General features: G+C 38.1%; 1 protein-coding gene across 1 annotated transcript in view; it reads left to right on the top strand.

The window, feature by feature from the left end:
- LOC149827958 (uncharacterized) overlaps positions 1 to 20745 on the top strand; it is a 107090-nt gene that overhangs the window by 30584 nt on the left and 55761 nt on the right. Inside the window, exons 9-10 of the mRNA XM_090019749.1 lie at positions 12890 to 12972; positions 13056 to 13272. Of these exons, the coding sequence (XP_089875875.1) occupies positions 12890 to 12972; positions 13056 to 13272 (300 nt within the window). The remainder of the gene's footprint in view (positions 1 to 12889; positions 12973 to 13055; positions 13273 to 20745) is intronic.

Genomic DNA, 20745 nt, shown 5'->3' on the forward strand with positions numbered 1-20745 from the left:
AAGCTACTGTATGTAACTGTGACCAGACCGGATATTGCTTTAGCAGTAAGCAAAGTTAGCCAGTTTATGGACTACACTGGAATGCAACTATAATGATTCTCAGATATCTAAAATCTTCTCCTGGAAAGGGGTTATTGTTCAGGAAATGTGAAACTCTTGAGATAGTGACCTATTCTGATGCTGACTATGCAGGATCTGTAGTGGATGGAAAATCTACCACAGGATTCTGTGTGTTTCTGGGAGACAACTTGATTTCTTGGAGAAGTAAGAAACAAAATGTGGTTTCTAGGTCGAGTGCAGAATCAGAATATCGGGCTATGGCCCAAACAACTATTGAATTGATGTGGGTTCGTACTGTTCTTCATGATCTTCAGGTGAAGGTTCCCTCTCCTATGACCATGATGTGTGATAACAAGGCTGCAACATATATAGCGAACAATCCTGTCTTTCATGAGAGAACAAAGCACATTGATGTTGATTGCCACTATGTAAGAGATATGGTTCAAGCTGGTCATATCACTACCAAATATCTAAAGTCGGAAGACCAAGTTGCAGATATGTTTACAAAGCCTCTTGCTAGACCAAATTTCCCAAAATGTTGTGACAAGCTGAGCATGATTGATATCTATGCTCCAGCTTGAGGGAGAGTGTTGAGACTAAGAGGTTTTTAGTTAAAAGTTTTTTCTAAATAAGAGGTTATTTGAATTTGAATGTTTAATGAGGGACTTGAGTGTAATTTCTTTCTTTGGACTCTCTCTATTTAATATAGAGATTAGCCCTAATCTAATGTGACGAGTTCTGTTTTTCTATACAGCCGTCTCTCTCTCTCTCTGCCTCGGTTTCTGTATTTATTTTCAGATCTTCTATAGTGTTGATATTGAGAAAACTGAATATGCATGTATTCTTGAATAAGCATTTACAAGTAAGCTTAATGTTCATGTTATGTTCTGATAATGCATGTGTTTTTGACTTGTGATTAAACATATACATGAAAGCTAAATGTGCATATGATGTTTAGAAATTTGAACATTTCATGTGTTCTTGATTCATATATATGCATGTACTTGTAAGTTAAATATGCATGCATACTTATGATTGAAACTCATAAGCATATGCATACCAGAAATTTTTATGCATACTCCACCATGAATCTGCATGTGCATTTCATGACATGGTTTCACGCGAATGTAATGTGCACACACACTTACATTTTTAAAAGCCCTTGTTTATGCCCATGTGAGCAACCGACTATTGGCATGGGGCAGCTAGCTGCAGGCAGGCTTGGGCAGCAGTCCAGCCGAGCTGCCGGCTGTTGGCATGGGGCTCTAGGAAGCTGCAAGGACAGGTCTGGCAGCACTTGCTAGGTGCTGACAAACTCTACCTGGCCCAGCCGATTTGCTGGGCAGGTGTTTTCTTTAACAAAAAAATATATAGAAGATTTCAGAAAAAAAGGAAAACAAATATTAAACATATATATATATATATGTATGTATAAATAAACATCTTATAATCGTATACCAGCCTTCTGGTTGCAGCTGGGCTGCCTGGCAGCCCAACCGAGATGGGCTCGGCTGGGCAGGCCTCCGCTCTGCCAGACCCAGCCAATCGGCTGGGGTAGTGTTTGCCAGGCCCCTTTAAAAAAAATCACATATTGCGATCTGCATGCTGTTAGAACAATTTTCGTGCATGCTTACTTCCATGTTAAAACAAAATTTGTGTTTTTGATTTTGGGCCAAGTGGCACCCTGTCAGGCCCAGCCGGGTGCTGGCCTATTCATGTCACAAAAAAATATCTATTTCATTTCCTGGGTGCTGGCTTGTTTTTATATATAAAAAAAAAGTGATGTATGAAATATAATTTCAAAAACAAAGTTTTTATAAATAAAAGAGACTTTGTTTTGGACAGGCGGGTGGCCTGTTTGAGTTCAGCTGGGTCAGGGCTGAACCCTAGTCGACGGTCTTGGCTAGGCTTGATAAGTCAACTTCAAGAGAAAAAATTATATTTAACACGCTGTATTTAAATTTGGAATTAGACATTTAATATGCATGATAAATTTTCAGCTTTTGGTTATGTACATGTATGTGGGTTTGAATACATGTGAATGAAAACTTTCACATGCTTTGAATTGATGTGACATGCTTAAGTATTATGCTATATGAAGTTTGCTTCAAGTGCATGTGCATACATGAATTGATGCGTGTCTCGCATGTACATAAATGCATGAATTATTTACTTGTCCAAATTGAGATGATTCATGAGTGAATGCATGTGGGGAATGATTTCATAAAGGTACATGCACATGAATAGTGAACACATGCATATGAATGTGGTAACTCATGCACATTGTTTGACACATATAGAGGTGTATTAGAAAGCATGTTGACATCATTGCATATTTGACATGCTGTTATGGTTTTTGCATATGATGCTTCGATGACCAAAATGAATCATCGTGGGCTGGTGAGCCTCGAGCTTGGATTGCTCATTTACTTGTTTTCATGCATCGCAAAAATTATATTGATATTGTTTTCTATATTGCACTGTTCTATGTTTTTCATGGGGGTGGTCCCATAATGGGCCTCACATTTGGAAATGCGAATTTGTGGTATTAATTTGGCATGTTGAATTGCAAATTAATGAAACAACTATTAATAGTAACCTAAAAAAAATAGTGTAATGTACTTTCTAAGATGTATCGTTGGGAGTACGGGACTCTTGGAGTTGCGGTTTTGGGGGAAACCGATAGGATACAAAAACTCCGTGTACATTGTTGTTGCCCCTGAACCCGATATTGGAGTTCTTTCTCCTGACCACGGTTTTAGAAAGTTTTTGCCACTTTGCCTGGGGGTCGTGTGTAGACACAGTTGTTGTTTTGGTATACCAAGAAAAATGACACTTGTGGATGAGTGGTCCCTGATGTCTCGATATTAGATGGATGATTTAATGTTTCGAAGGCTGTTTCGGTCGAGGGCTAAGTTTGGAACCCAGATGCCCAGTGAGGCGACTTGCTCATGAGAGGAGCTACGAGGGGATCACATGACTGTTTGGCCGACTTCTTTTGACAGCGGAGCTCTTTTTTTTATTTTTCTTTTATGCACTCTGATGTTCTTATTTAATTGTCTCGTGACTTTATCATTTCTTAAATAATAAAGTTGATTCAGTTTGAGGTTTAGATTGAAAGATGGGGTGTAAGATCTTTTGTGATGTGTCGAGTTTCCTAGTTGTGGTGGAACTGTAAAGGCTCCGGGTCTCTGGGAAGATTTTCGCAATTGTTTAAAAAAAATTGCACTTTTTCAAGGGTGTGAGTTGGGGTTGTTACAGCTACGAGATTGAATTGTTAAGGTTATACTTCAAGGTTTAAGCAATATGCAGAGAACATTCACTTAAATGTTCACGCTAGGTCTCCTTTTATAACTCTGCCTTTTGAGAGTGACCATACCCGTTTTTTTTTTCAAAAAGAGAGTGCCATACCAGTAAGCCTTTTGTCTTCTGAGTTTCCTCTTTGGGTGTTAAAAATGAAGAATCAAATGATTAGCTAACTATAACAACCCCAAACTCACCCTTGGAAATTTGCGGAATATTTTTTTATAAAGGAACATAGGCTTTTAAATCATTGCGGAAAAACAAACCCATGAACCTGCGGCACATCACAAATTTCATATCCGGATTTTTTTTTTTAAAAAGGAACATAGGCTTTTAAATCATTGCGGAAAAGCAAACCCATCAACCTGGGGCACATCACAAATTTCATATCCATCACACAATACCCATTTCAAACCATAATCAAATTCAAATTAAAATCAACTTAATAAACCCAATTTTAAGTTCATAAGTTTCAACACAATCCTATCCCATAACAGTTAGAATTCTGGCCACCAAACCATAAATCGTCGTCCTCTCCAACAAGCCGGTTTCGCCGTTACGTTGCTCAACTAAGACTGAGCCTTAGCACTTGAATAAGGTTTTTAAAAATAGGGTAAGAACCAAAGTTCTCGTACAAGACCCTTTAAAAAATCCGATACAAAGGAAATAAGCATACATCAAAACAAACATAAGTTTAAGAAAGCCTTAAAGCACAATTCACATTTAAAACAAACTTGTAATATAAACCAATTTAATACAGGCAATAAAAAATCACATGCTACATAAATTAATGCATGAACCAATGCATATTTAATGAATGACTTTTTTTTAATTATTAACCATTGCTTTTGAATGCATGTGTATGCTTAATGCACCTTATTTAAGTTTTTATCTTACATAGATCCCACAGATACTACAAACGGGTCAGATCTTGAGGTCTAAAATAGTCTCCAGCTGTATTTTAAACACACAATTTGTATTTTATTAAGTGAGCCTCACACATGTCCCTCAACCAACATCGGGAATCAATCACCCTAAGTTGGAACATTAGGAATCATCACCTAATGCCGGGACGTCGAGGGCATCATCACCCCTCGAGGTTACTTTTCTTGGTATACCAATAACTACAGCTGAGTCATACAACACCACCCTCAAGCAGGGGAAGGTTCTCTATAACCGTAGCTGGGAACATGAACCTCCCTATAGGGTTCCTGGGGTACCATTGCACACAACATTCAGTATCTTCACGGTCCCCTATAACCACCATCTAAGGGGTACCATTATTTTCAGTGGGCAACCCAGGAATAAAACAATTTATTGCACTGTGTAGGTCTCTTATACCTTTCTTAACTTGATAAAAGTTCTTTACACAGGACATGTAAATCATCATGCACTCCCCACTATGGGTTATCACCTCACTGGGTCATGACAATGCAATGTGGTGCCATATGTGAAATTAAGCTCTAAACAATATTAAATATCATACTCAAACATTTCACAGTTTCTATTGAAAAATAGGCACAAACACATAGCCTAAAAAAGAGCTGCAAATGGCTCAACCATAGCCGTGCCACAACCTGTGTCATTAAATAGAGTACAATCTCATAGAGACAACTGACTCACATCAATAAAAATATACAAATGTACATTCCCATCAGTTCTCATGAAATACAGATTTTCATTTATGGCTAAATCTACATTCATATCATAGCCCAAAGGAAACCAAATTCTTAATCTAAAAAAATTGATTTGTAGCATCACTGTATGTAGATTGGATTACGAACTAACTTGGAAAAATCGGGTTCATGAATTCTAAAAAAAAATCAGAATTTTATTCACAACCCAAAAAAATTCAGTTTTATAATCACACCTAAAAATTTATGTTTATACACAAAATTCCAGATTTTTTTTCACACGTTTAACAAAACTTAGATTTATTTAATAACATCCCAATTTGAAATATTGTTTAACAAAATCCATATTTACTTAATTTAAAAAATCTCAGGTTTAAATTGCTTAACGAGATTCAGCGTGTAATAAAAAAAATGCAAAGAATCAGATTTAATACCTCAAACCAACAGGTATGGTTAAATAAAGATAATCAACTCAAATTTCCTTTAAAAATCCAAACTAGGTTTATTTCATCAAAGAAAGGTTCAGATGTCACTTAATTTCAAACAATAATCGGATTTAACAGTAGCTGCGATAAACAGAAAATAAAATCTTTAAGTAGCGGCAATAAACAGAAAATTAGGTCTCGAAGTAATTGTGATAAACAGAAAATTGATCTTAAAGTAGCTATGGTACACAGATTCAAAATACATGGACTGAGATAAATGTTTAAATTAAATATTATTATTGTTTTTTTTTACTGCTCAACCCTTCCTGACTTCAAACATGATTGGGACAGATTCTCGGGTTTACTCAGGAATCCGATCAGAAAATCGGTCAACCCGGTGTTCTAATCTTGATCCATCCAAACCCATTGTGTGATAAATGAAACCCATTAAATCAGACCCAATACATACAGCTATAAAAAAAATCAGTATGAATGCGATCGAAAAAAAAGATTCAAGATCTGAATCATTGTGCTATACGAAACCTGTACATGCAATTAATCAATGAAAATCAGTGCATAAACTCATAAAACCAGATCTGAAATATTGGCACATGCTATTCAGATCCCAAGCATAACCAATTCATGCTATAGCAAAAATAAAATAAAATCAGACAAACAAAATCTATAGCTATTAATATTTGGACTCTGCTGTATTCAAAAAGAAAAATCTGTGCAAGTCATTGAACACATCAGAACCCTAATCTGATCAGGTTGTAACTTATTACTTCATGTAACCAGGAAACAGAAACACTCCTTATAGATTAGGTGGCGTATCTATAAGACTTATGTAGTGACAACAACTATGGCCCTATATTCCGCTTCCGTGTTAGATCGTGCCACAGTTTATTACTTATGACTAGCCCATGATACGAGACAATTCCCAAGAAACACTCCATATCCTGTCACAGATCGTCTAGTCACGGGATTTCCTCCCCAGTCAACATCTAAGTACGCCTAGATCATAAGAGAAAGACTTGTGCTCTTGTTGGGACTTTCTCTATACACCAATCCATCTATAATAGTTCCCTTAATGTACTTTATTATTCTTTTGGCTGCCTCCATATGGCTCTTTCTGGGCTCATACATAAATTGTGGGACTTGATTGACAACAAAGACCAAGTGTGGTCGAGTAAAAGTGAGATATTGCAGTGCTCCAACTAAGCTGTGAAAAACGTGTGGTTCACAAAGAACTTCATCATCAGGTTCTCTCATAACTAACTTAGTATTTACTGCTATGGGCATGGACACAGGTTTGCAATCCAACATACTAAACCTATTAAGGAGGTCAAGAGCATATTATGCTATGTGAGAGTTGTGGACTGGTGCCTCCTATCAACTTCGACACCCAAGAAATATCTAAGGCTTCCCAGGTCTTTCATATGAAATTTGTAGCTGAGAAATTTCTTGAGCTTTGTAATCCGAAAGGTGTCACTGCCCGTCATGATGATGTCATCAACATACACCAAGACCATCGTGATATGCTTCTTGTCGTGATGGAGAAACAAAGAGTAATCAAACTGATTTCGGATAAATCCAAGGTTGCATAGCGCACTGCTAAAGGTTTCAAATCATGCTCATGATGCTTACTTGAGGCCATAAAATGCCTTCTTCAATCTAAGAACTGTAGTTTGAGGATCTCCTTCTGCATGCCCTGGTGGATGCTCCATGTATACCTCTTTATGAAGCACTCCATGAAGAAAGACATTCTTCACGTCCAACTGACTCAGATCCCATCCGTAAGTGATTGCAAGAGAGAACTACTTGAATAGTTCTCATACGTATCACCGGGCTGAACATCTCATCGAAGTCAAGACCATGCTCTTGAATATAGCCTTTCGCCACCAAACGTGCCTTGTAGAATTTTGTGCTCTCATCACTTTTATATTTAATCTTATACACCCAGCAATACCTCACAACATTCTTATCTAGAGGTCTTGGAACTACATCCCAGGTATTACATTCATGTAAGGCTGAAATCTCTTCATTCATAGCCTCAATCCATTGCGGATTCCGACAAGCTTCATGATAAACTTTAGATTCTTTTCCTTGAAGAAGGCTTGCTGCAAAGAGTTGAAAAGTTGTTGTAAAAGCACCATAGGAAACCCATCAGTGTGGGGGGTGTCTCACTCTCGCGGATGCTCTAGGCTGTGTTGGTGAATTCATAATCGTTTCAGTTGAAGACTCACTTGAGACTGCATCATTTGGTCCTGTTTCTGAGGAAGAAGCATCACACAAAGGCTACAAATTGTATTCAGCTTGTTTCGGCTGCATATGACACTCAACAATTGACAAAAAAAGGTGTTGCTGGAACATCACTTCTTGTTGGGATATGTGCTGCCTTTCGTCGAGCATATACTTGAGGGAAAAACTGAAAATTGGAATAAGATTTTTGACTTGAAGTTGGCTGAGAAGACCTGTCCAAGTCCACTGATTGGGCATGGGCTGATTCGAAATTTACGCTTTCATTTGGACTGCCTATAACTTCTGCTGTTGGGAACATAGTGCTGGGCCAAAAGGACCCAAAATCTTCTTTTGGGTGCTGATTTTCTGCATTAGTGCTGGAATCATGACCATTCTCATGAAAGATAACATGCCTGGAAATCACCAACTTTTGAATTGTAGGGTTAAAGCATCTATATCCCCAAAACTCATCATCACACTCCTGGGTCTTAGGAGAAGGTTTATTTCGTAACGATGCCTGTATGTGTACAAAATGCTTACTCCTGAAGGCTCGCATGAGGGAATAATTTGGATTCTTCCCATGGAGCAATGAAAATGGACTCTCTCCTCCCAAATTAGAGAGAGTCATGTGATTAATACAATACACTGCTGTATAAAGAGCCTCAGTCCAAAGATCTTTTCAAATAATAGAGTCCATCAACATGGTTAATGTTGTCTCTACTATGTGGCGATGCTTTCTCTTAGTCACTCCATTTTGTTGGGAGGTTTTCGGGCAAGACATCTCTTGTAATATACCGTTCTCGCTAAATAGTTAGTAAAAGCTCGAGACACATATTCACCGTCACTGTTACTACGAAAACGAAGATTTTTTTGAGAAAATTGAGTCTTAGCATAGGATTTGAACCTTTGAAACACTTGAAGTACCTATGCGTTAAAAAGTATATCCAAGTGTATTTGGTGAAATCATTAACAAAAATCACATAGAATCTGGATTTAGACATAGAGAAGATAGGAGCTAGTCCCCATACATCGGAATGAATTAATTCAAAAGGAAACAAAGCTCTTTTATTTGCTAATTCAAAAGGCAGTTCACGACTCTTACAAATACGACACTTAGGACACAAAGAAGACACCTTTGGGACCTTATCTCGCAAGGTGATAAGACCTTTATTACATAAAACTTCAATGATACTAGAATTGCAATGACCAAGCCTACGATGCCATAATTGGGCTTCTTTATTGACTTCAATGACTGCAATTGACAGATTTACTCACTAAAGCGGTTGGCAAAATACAACATGATGAGCTTGTATGCAAGTTGGGAATGATGGATGTCTTTCATCCTAACTTGAGGGGGAGTGTTACAAAGTGAAGTCTATTTTTTGTCATGTTTTCAATCTGTGAGCTCAAAGGAGTAGATTGTAGATGTGTTTACAAAGATTTTGACTTCCTTACACTTTCAATCATTCCTTTTCAAACTTGAGAGGATTCCTCTAGCATCATATCAAGTTTAAGGGGGAGTGTTGAGAAGTGTAAGTCATGAAGTGTAAGTCATGTAATACGTAAGTGTATCATGTCTTTTTAGTCTTTTTATGCTATCCTCACTCGTGCTTGTGCATAGGATTATTTATAAGGGGCATTTTTGTATTTTAGTAGAAAGTTAGCTAGTCAACTAATTTTGTCTTGTAGTGTAACCAAGAGGGGACGTCCCCTTTAAGATGCATTCCTTTTCTCATTGCTCCTCTTCTTCTTGGTTCTCTTCTATTTTCTTGTGCTCTTGCTTAATCTAATAGATGCTCCCTCTCTATTAGAGTTAAGCTCAATATAGGAATGAATTAAGGCCAGAAATTCATGATGCTTTTGAAAAAAAAGATTCATAAGATTCTAAACAAGAAAGCGAAATAAGAACTCGTGAACGAGGACGTACCTGAGAATATAAAGAAATTAACGAAGGAGGTGTAGGATCTTGAATTGCTAACTCAGAATCAGCTGGAAGGGGATCTGAATTGGCCTCTAAGTTTTCGCTCTCTTCCTTCTCAATCTGATCTAGAAAAGACATGGCCATAACATCTTTTTGTCTTTTAGCATAGGTTTGACCAAATCTATCATCAGGGCCCCGAGGCACACCCTGAATATCAGAATCCTTGCCTTATTTTTCCTTATGAGGATATGAGACAAAAAATGAAAAATCCACCTCTTTTTCATCCTTAGACAGAGTAAAGTATGGTACATGCTCAAGAAACATCACATGCCTAGAAATCCAAATCTTTCTTTTAACATGATCACAACACTTGTACACTTTCCACCCATCAATGACCCATAAAATTCTGCACAAAACACAAATAACAGCAAGCAAGAGGCACAAAGATGCTGTCCACCCTAATAACACTGCCAAGAAAACAAATACTCCCCAATAGTAGATCGATTACAATCCGCACCAAGAGCCTTCCCAATCACTACTAACAACCCAAAATAATATGCAAATACAATTTGAGTGGGTCGATCTTAACAAAAATACCCACACAACACAAGATGAACAGCAATCAAGCTGTCCTATATACCTAAACTGAGTATAAAGCCCCAAAACACAGTTACTGCCTATAGAGACTTCCAAAAATCTACACCAAAACTCACCAACACCATCAAAATACCACCCAAGAATGATATACACTGATTGAGTCAGAATAGGCAGATTTACAAACCAGTCCACTATTCACCGCCTCTTTCAAAAATTCAAAGAAAAATCCAGCAAAAATCAGCCAGTGATCCAATTGACATGATTTTTGGTTCTAAAGATTCACAAAATCAGTGTCTATTAGACCCCCAAATCAAACAACACAAATTCCAAACTTCACCTGGGCGTGATGATGTCATCATCTCGAAAAAATGAGTCCAGCTGCGAGAGAAACCAAAATTGAAGCCTCCAATGTCATTCTGCTACACTCTGATGACCTCTCCCTAGTGCGAATATGGCTCTCTTGCTGACATCAGCAACACACGAACCCCAAGGCCAGGATGAAGCTCAAATCTCCCTCTCGATGGATTCAACAACTTCTTGATGCTGTCATGGTTTCCAAGAAGCTTAGGGAAGAAGACACAAGGAAAGAGATCAGTAATCATTAACTTCAAAAGAATGAGATAATACAACATATAGGGGTCTACCCCTTTGGTTACACTAAAAGACAAAAAAAGTTGACTACACTTCTATGTTACAAAAATACTTCTCTAGAATAAGTATATATACAAAGAAAAGAGGGTAACACACACTCTAGTAAAATGAATATTACATTCCTCAACACTTCTCAATCTTTCAATAACCTCCAAACTACAATTTAATAACCTGTACAAAGAACAAATGTAGCAAGCAAGAATCTAAGTATGCTGTTTAGCTACTACAACCAAAAAACAACCAAAGATGCTGCTATAACCAAACTCCAAGTATTACTCCCCAACTACAAAGGTGTCAACATCAAGAACAAGCAAGAAACACTACTAGAACCCTTTGCAATGGGTAATTGCGGCCAAGACAGACAAGCTTCCACTCAATCAGACAAAAACAACAAAATGCTAAGATATCGTGACCCCTACATGCAGCAATCAGATTTGGTCGTTACCTTCAAAACATTATTTCCACTTACAATAGTGATTCCAAAACCTCAACAAAGCTCAATTAAATCACTGTAGTTCATACTAAACCTATATTCAGATGACTGCACCTTAAAAAATGACCTAAACACATCCAAATGAAGCCAAGAAAAACCACCGATTGGCTCAAAATGCATAGATTTCTCAACTTTGGCCTCAACTCAACCGAAAATCCAGAAAATATGAAAGAGTTACAACCATGGTTGCCAGTTGAGGAAGCGGGAGCGGGAAGCGAGGCACTTTCAAAATTTTAGGAAGCGGGAAGCGTGGGACCACTTAGGAGCGAATCGGGAAGCGAACCGAAAGTGACCTAGGAAGCGAGGGGGAAGCGATTTTTTTAAATAAATAAAAAATACAAAAAATTTGAAAAAATGGGGAAAGCGTGCTTCCCATAAAAGGGAAGCACGCTTCCCATAAAAGGGAAGCACGCTTCCCATTAAAGGGAAGCACACTTCCCATTAAAAGGGAAGCACACTTCCCATTAAAAAAGGATGCTTCCTCGCGCGCTTCAGAAGCACGACGTTTCCCGCTTCCGAAGTGCTCTTCCCTACTTACCTAGGCGCTTCCGGTAACTCTGGCTACAACACATATGGATTGACCCCCACTTACCAACTGCCTATTTAAAAATGGACAAAAATGACCCTCTAACTTTGACTCTACACCAGCATTACAAAAAGGGACAGGAATGCCCTTATAAATAAACAAGATATACATGGGTATCACCCAACTATTGTAATACACTGATATTACATTTTTCAAAGGTTTTACCAATCAGAGACCTATTAATGTGCTGTCAGTGAGGGCGGGATTTCTGTTGGCCTAGCCAAAAAAAAGTACCACCAGTTTTATTAGTTGAGAAGTCCAATTGGAGAAGAGAATTACCCACTATATAAAAGGAAGTTTTGTGTATTTAAGGAACATAGTGCAAAAGCAAAGTGGGTAAATAAACTGGTTCTCAAATTTCTTTGACATTCTCGGATGCATTTTTGTTTCTTTGTCTTAGTTTTAATCACAGTCATGTGCTTGGTTTTGTCTATGTATTGCCAAGGTAAAATCTTGGGATGTTTTAAAAGTATACAAATAATATAAAAATGGAAAATAGTAAGTTGAGCAATAATCTTTTGTTTTTGCAAAAATATAAAGAGAATATATAAAAGTTTCTAAACTATAAAAATTTCAAGAATGAGGAAAAAACATGTCTAAATATGAAAAATAAGAAAAGTAAAATAACTGAAAATATCACTATGATATCATGATGTTAGTGTGATATTTTCAGATTTCTGATACTTTGAAAATATCGCGACAATTTTCCTTTTTAATCATTCTTTTATCATATCACAATAGTATCAAGATATTTTCAAAATATAGGTGATATCTGATATTCATTTTGAGCCAATTTCGAGAAAATTATTTCTCCTTTCATTCTCTAAAATCATTAGCCTTCTAGATCATAGGAGAAAATTATTACTCCTTTCATTCTTCAAATCACTATTAGCCTTCTGAATTGTAGTTAGAGAGATCGTTAGAAGATTTACATCCTGCAGTTTCACTGTTCTCATTGTATATTTTGATTGCGTTTAGGTAATAAACTCCTAGTGGAAGCTTTTAACCATCAGCCAAGCCACTGCACCATTGCTTGGATAGGAGACCTTCCTGGTGTCAAGGTCAGTACTTGTTATAGTGTTCTTGTTGACAGTCAAATATTCACTGAAGTACTTTTTAATTTTCCTTTTTAAATTTAAATCAGATGGGCATGAGCATGAAGGTCGCCAACATAGTAATTCCATCCACAGGCCTAGTTGCAGAGTTGAAATTGGGCAATCTTAATGCAGTGGGTGAGCACAACCTCCAGAATGCAGCAGTTGCTGCATTTTGTGTCCTTGGATTGGATATGGGAATTGAAGTAAATTCAATAAATGAAGCCATAGGAAAATTGTATCCTCTACCTCATCGGATGCAAATAAGTGAATCTCTCTCTCTCTCTCCTTTTCCTATGGACAGGTACCTTTGCAAATCTGTATCCAAACTTGCTCATGCAATATTCATGATTTTTTTTGAGAAAAGACAAGAGCAGGATGGACATTCTTATTGTTAAAGAGAGCAATCTTAGCTAATTAGTTACATTCTGGAGCTTGCATGAACATTTTAATGAGTATAATATTTGAAAATTGAAATTATCAAACTCCTCTGGAAACTGATAGTTGATAAGTCAACACCTCTGCATTTTTTTAAAGTTGGTACTACCGTCCTTGATGGCGGGAAGCCCACACATCACAATAGCACCATGACCTAAAATGAGAAATTTAACCTGCTGAATGTTTTGATTCATGGCAAAAGTTTTCTACCTAATGTGCTTCCTTAATATTGTTAACTGAATATTGGGTGCCTACCTCAAAGTGTTGAGATTTCATAAACAATGCTCAGCTGAGCTTGCGAACTTAATTAAGTCCTTGCCTTTGTTAATTGATATGCCATATGAATTGATAGAAGACAAACTTTGGTCCATATCTTCCTAAGGATCTTTCCTGCTATTTCATGCAAAATTCTTGAGGAAGCATGTAACTTTCCAGTAAAACCTCATTTTCTAGAAAAATAACCTATAAAGAAAGTGAAAGGAGGAAAACTTTGATATCTTGTAGCATCTTCTAATATATCTTCACATGATGCCAATTTATGATTTTGGTCAATGAAAGTATCAGCCACTTTACACTACATCATCTAACCTAATTAAGTAGGTCCAGGACATGCTTTCTTTGAGCTAAGAGTACTTTTTTTGTCCTCAATACTTTTATACCAAAAAATTAGTGACAGTGTGGGATCTTTGATAATAAACACTTTATATGCGTATTCCTTCAGCCTTTGAATTTCTTCTTTATCATGACATGTAATAACAATACCCTCCACAATATCATCCATATAAACAATCAAAATTCAAAACTTCTTGCCTTTCTTGATAAAGTGAGCATGATTACTTGTACTTCTTTGTATCAAATTCGCTGATGGTTGCACTAAACCTTAAAAAAAAATCTCTTGGTGTTTCAACTCATATATAGCTCTCTTTAATTTATATACTTAACCATTTTCACTAGGCAAGCAGAAACCTGGTGGAAATTATGTGTAAATTTCTTCATGTAGATCTCCCTGACAGAATTCATTCTTCACAACAAGTTGATGTTAAGTCCTGCTTTTTGTGAACAGCAAGACTTATGAAAACTCTAATATATGCTAACTTGGCCACTAGAGCAAAGGTCTATTGATAGTCTACCCTATAGGATTGGTTATAACCCTTAGCCGTGACCCTTGCCTTATACCTTTCAATTTCTTATCTGCCTTATATTTGACAGTGTAGACTCATCTACACCCTAAAAATTTTCTTTCTACAGGTAAACATGTGACCTCTCATCTATTAGTATTCACTAGCACTTCCATCTCTTGATTCATAGCTTTCCTCTATTTGGGGTACTTCATAGCCTCTTCCACATTCTTAGAATAGGATTAGAATCAAAATTTTCTACAAACACTTGGTAGGCTTTAAGGTGTCCATGTAAGAAACACAATGACATAATGGATGAGAGGTATAAAGTCTCTTATCTTTCTTGAGAGTTATATGGATGTCTAGGTTATTTGGTGGGGGGTGTTAAAATGTATTATATATATATGATGAGTTATGTAATTTGGGTATATGATCAGGGGTATTTTGGTCATTTTCACATGTAATAGGTGCTGTCCATTAGGGACAATCTTGGCCCTTTTTGTATGTTATATAATTTTCCTTTTTGTTAGGGGCTCTATGGTCAATATGACCATAGAGCTGTTGGGACTCTCCAACGGTCATAAATATGACCGTTGGGGAGCTCCCAACATCTATGTTGAGAGCTCCCCAATACTTCCACTTGTATATAAATGGGTTGTTGGCCCCTTCTTGAATTTATGCTTGTTCTAAGCATTGTGAAATGATATTTTATTTTTATATTTGTATTCTTACTCTCTTTTGAGAGTTTTATGTGTTAGCCCTTATGGCCCATAAGTGGCATTTGTATTTGTGTATGCGCATATTTGTAGCCTCTTTGTGGCATTGTTGTAGTACACTTGTTTCATTACATGGTATCAGAGCTAAAAGCTCTTGAAGGCGTGTGGATTCGAAAAGAGGTGTTGAAAGCTCGGAATGTGTAAAGAAGCTTACGGTGCATCTACATCAACTTGGGACATCTCATCTTCTTCTTCTTCTCTCTCTCTCCTCTTATCTGCTATGGCTGATAAAGAGATTATAACGGTTGTTCCCATCAAATTTGATGAGAAAAACTGCAATATGTGAGCCGCGGCGGTTAAAAGAATTCTCATGGGAAAAGCTATATGACAATTTGTTGATGGTTCCACATTGGAACCACAACCAATTCTCACAAAATTAGTTATTGGAGACGATGGTGAGTCTAAGGAGGAGAGCCTTAAGGAGTTTAAAGATAAAAGGCTATGCTTGAATACAAAAAAGGACTATAAGGAGTGGGAAGTGGGTCATTCCAAGGTTCATTCCCTCTTTATGGGCAGTGTGCATGAGGAGCCATGCTTCGACATTCTTGAATTTGAAAGAGCCGATGAGGCTTGGGAATATGTTAGACAAACATATACCAAAAAATATGTGCTTCACAAGTGGGATCTCAAAGACAAAATACATAATTGCAAACAAGCTGATAAAACAGTGAGGGAATACTATAATACTCTCAAAAGGCTTTGGGATCAATTGGCTAAGCTTGTGCCTATGTGGGAGACTCCTAATGATGCTCAAGAATGGAAGAAATACAAGCATAAGGAACAATTGTTCCAATTTTTTAGAGGTCTTAAACCCGAATTTGAATAAGTTCGGGTCAATATTTGTAACGCCCCCAAAATTTACCACTTGTGATTTTGAAAACATTAGTAACAAACCCTTTTTTAAAAGAATTTCGAAAACATCAGCGGAAGCAATCCAGAGAAGGAAAACAAGTGGATGAATTCTGAGTACGTTAGCTTGAAGACCAATCCTCAAACAATTTCTCAGAATAGTAAGGAACAAAAGCAATCATTTATCAATAGCCGTTGTTGTTTAACAAATAACAGTTTTTCCATAATCCAAAAAGAAACCCAACAAAATCCCCAAACTCCGAGCCAGGATGCCAGCAGAAAGATGAGAAACTTGAGCCATGTTGCATCACACCATCGGCCGCCTGTGAAGTCTTACTCCTCACCTGCTTATGAAATGGGTTAGTTTTGTGACAAACTAGTAGGGTGCACAAGTAGACAATGTAGAATATAGCAGGATATACATAAGATAAGGAATATTTCATTAAGTGCAGTGACAGTAACAACATCAGTAACAGTAACGGTAGCAACAAGTATAACTAGAAAATAAGAGACTTAAGTCTAATATATCATTCCATCGTGACTATCACTATATTACACAGGGCATACATCATAGGCAGAAACAACAACTAATGTAAATCTACAACTATTATGAGCAGGATATTATTTAAGTTTTGATATGTAACTGGCCTGTGGGTACGCACAAACACAAAACGTAGGAACAACCGAGACCGATCCGGGGGTCCATTATGTCAAGTGTTTTTCTTATTATCCCGAATGGCTGACTGAGTCCGCTCCTAAGGGGATGGTCAATGACCAAGAGAGTAAATCCTCAAAGGCATTCATGGCCCATGGATGCATCCAACTTCTACAAAAGTACCTAGAGTTACCACCTAGGATAATTTATGGTAATCCCAATTCTCCTAACTCCGATGACTGGGGAAGCCGGGTCTTTTGCCCGTGGGATGGTTGTTAACAACCTGTCCATCGGAGTTTTTGTACCATCCATCCTCTCCCTTAATGAACCGTGAGGTTGAAAGGGCACGACGGGGGTTTCTTAACCGCTGTCCCCATCTCCATGTTCTGGTATATCAAACCCACTTGAGCATCTTGCCTGTGAAGGCAAAAAGTCACCATGTATGTGATCTAAACAATCTGCTATAAGTATAATTCGAGGTTGCCGCAACCTCTTCATCCTAACATCGTAACACCAACGTGCCGTACTTGTTCAAAAGTACGATCGTACCTGTCTGAAGGTACGACTATAACGGTAGGTCATGGGTTTCTTGAGAGATTATCCAACATAACATGATATAATATGTGTGAGCAAGCTAGTTTTCTGACCCAAGAACACAAAGTACAGAGAGTTATAACTAACAATTTACATAGAGACACTTGCTTTACATTTATGCTTTTGAGCTCGATAAGTCATGCCTTGCACAAGAAGGCCCTTTCATTGGCACTACTGTGCCTATACTCAATTTTGTATTTCTTTCGAATGGTTGTGAAATATTGTGTATGCAATTGCGCGCACCCTACGAGACTTGCCCGAGGGTGACCCCCAAAACAATGGTGTGATAGCAAAATTTAGTATCCACAATGCACTAGCAATAGCTAACGAGAAGCTCTTGCATGCAAGATACACTGAGATCTCAACAAGTCCGAAACAAACAGGAATAAGTCATACTTTTCTATTTAGACATGTGATATCTCAGAATCCAAACATTCCCCAAAGTCTTCGTGCAATTTTTCCCCTACCTCGGGATGTTGGGTAGTTGTGTGCATCTACGAGTGTAGATGATACGAGGCTTAGACCGCAGAGCCATAGCGGGGTTCGATGCGAAGTCTGCAAAAGTGTGAGTATTCAGTGCTACATTATTTATCATGCAAAGAATAGAAAGTCAGGCAGGGCATCGCCCGCTGCCTATCAATCGAAAAAGAGAAAGGTGGCAGGGGTGTGCCCCTGCTTGCCGAAATCAGAAAAGCGACAGGGGGCGAGCCCCTGCCTATCGACAACAGTGAGGCGGCAGAGGACGAGCCCCTACCGGTCGAGAACCAATAGGCGGTAGGGGGCGAGCCCCTGCCTGCCGAGACCGTGATATAGGCCAACACCATCAATGACACATGGCTGATAATGAATATATTATCAACACCCTGATGATATCAAATTAGTTTGCCATGCAACCCCTCAAATTAAGCCAACACCAAGAATTTGCTTAGGCCCTCCATGTTGTCTTACAGCAAACAAGTAGCAAAGTGATGAGCGAGACCGTGATATAGGCACAACTACCTGGCTTACAACGTTCCATAGAAAGATCAAGTTATTTAAATCAAACTCCCTTTGTCGATCCTTAGATGCTGAAATAATTTCGGATGTTGGAAATATAGCTCGATCTGGTCCCTTATTGAACCAATTGAGGTTCAACTTCAAATGTTAACAGCAAATGTAGGCAAGTATACGGAGGATAGGGTGAAGTGAAAGTTTAAGATGCAACCCTAGTGTGTTAGGGTGAGAAACTGCAAGCCACCATCCAATCTTAATTTGGTCCTTTTAACTACACATGATGAACCCGGAGGGCACTTTGATCTCAACAAACCCAAACTTTATCATAGCAAAAATTCGAATCAACCAGGGCACTTGATATCAGCTTGAATGGATGTTAAGTCAGCTCTGAATGAGACAGTATTCCCTGCCATTCCAGAAATATCCACCACAAGACCCCGAGGTTGTTGTCAGCAAACAACCTGCTTACACATTCCATTTGATGCCTGATCGATCCCCGCAACACCATATTCTAATCACGATTTTGATCTCTTGCAGGCCTGTCACTAGACCTATGTCACTTGAAAATTCCTCATCAATGCTCAATATGGGCCTACCACTTAGGGGAACGATTTGGACAGGTTAGAACAAATCTGAACTCATCCACTGAGCTTATTCCCCTACCACAACACCCTCTAAGCAAACTCATGAATCTCAGATTCTCAGAAAAACATATCAAAATAAGGTAAAGCAAGATAATCAGGCTTCAAAATTTCAGGTAGAGAACCTGAGCTCCAATAACAAAAAAAAAATGAAGCCGAAGAGCTTTCAGTTTTAAGAATACCAAGGTTTCAATCATAAAGCAATGGTAAACTATAATGGATCATGATAACTACGAACTGTTTCTCTGCTAAATACAGATAGAATAAACAATTTTTAATAGCATGTAAGCAAATAACGATTCTACAGAAATCATAGTAAATCACCCAAATGGCATGAATGATATGCTAAAATCGATGTCATCCGATGCTGAATGCTTGTGAGATATAATAGGGGATGAGAAGCGCATGCTTATGCTATAGCCAAGTGTAAGCACATGCTCACAGCGAGATTCCTGAAAGGAAAGCATGTATTCATACTAAATTTAAGCAAAAATAGATACCATAAAAAGAACACTTAAAGAAGATCGAACGTAATTACAGAACACCAGCTAAGAAAAGAGAAAGAGAAAAAAAAAAGAAAAGAGAAGAAAAGAAAAGAAAAAGATGTTGGAATGTGAAATTCCATTATTGTCGCAAAGGGGCATTGGGATTGCTATAGGCAACCCAATACCCATCTCTGGTGCGTTAATGGGGGTAAAAAAAAATCAAATCAAAACCACGAAAAAGAGAAGATTCTTACCTGACTCGTGGGGAGTTGAGGCTTGTTATTTATCCTGGAGGGCTTTTCCTGCGTGATTTTTGCAGAAATCGATCCTTCTTCAGAGGAAATTTCTCTTTCGTTGGAGGGAAAGCTCAAAGGGGATCGTCAAGTGGATCGGTGCTGGCTGGAACCCATCTCTCTCCCTTTCTCGTTGCAGGGGATGCCTGTTTATATAGGCAACGAGAGAGGGGAGTTGGCTGTTGGAGGGTTTCGGCCAGGGTTTCGTAAAAAGGGGAAAGAGGCCAGAGTGAGGAAGGAAGGAGGGTGCTTTGTAGTCGACTTCCTTTCATCGGGTGAACAAAAACTCAGGAAATCATGAAGAAAGAGGAGAGGAGGAAGAAGAAGAGACGTGGAAAGGTGAAGGAGCGATATTGCTGAAGGAAGAAGAAAGTGTGGTGGGGTGATAACGGGTGGATTGAAGGGAGACCCTGCGTGCTTCTCTTAAAGGGGGAGAAGGAAAGCTCTGGAAGGTGGTCGGTTGGAGATGAGCGACCATGGAGAGTTGCGATGGGGTCACATGGGTGATCGGAGGGTGATCCTCAGAAGGAGAGGCCGTTGGAGGGAGTTTGCACATGGCCATGGGAGGTTTGAGCGAAAGAGGTCCAGAGAGAGGCGGCTGAGGGAGAGAGAAGCGAGAGTTAGGGTTTTCGAAACCCTAACTCGACTTTTTTTTTTTAAACATCGAGAATCAGATTTTCCAAAAAAGGACCTCTTTAAAAAGTTTTCTCTAAAACGGGTTTCTAAAAACTATTTTGCAATTTTCTTCATTTATTTTTGATTTTTTGGTTCTTTTCCGAGTATTTTTATTTTTTTGTATTTTGGGAAATACAAAATCCTAAAATGTACGGCAAAACAAGGATTTAAACTAATTTTTTTTTGTATTTTTGAGAAATATTTACAAAAAGAAGGTTTTCAA

This window comes from Nuphar pumila, chromosome 10 (genome assembly GCF_984573655.1).
Source record: "Nuphar pumila chromosome 10, dmNupPumi1.hap1.1, whole genome shotgun sequence".
Taxonomy (NCBI): Eukaryota; Viridiplantae; Streptophyta; class Magnoliopsida; order Nymphaeales; family Nymphaeaceae; genus Nuphar; species Nuphar pumila.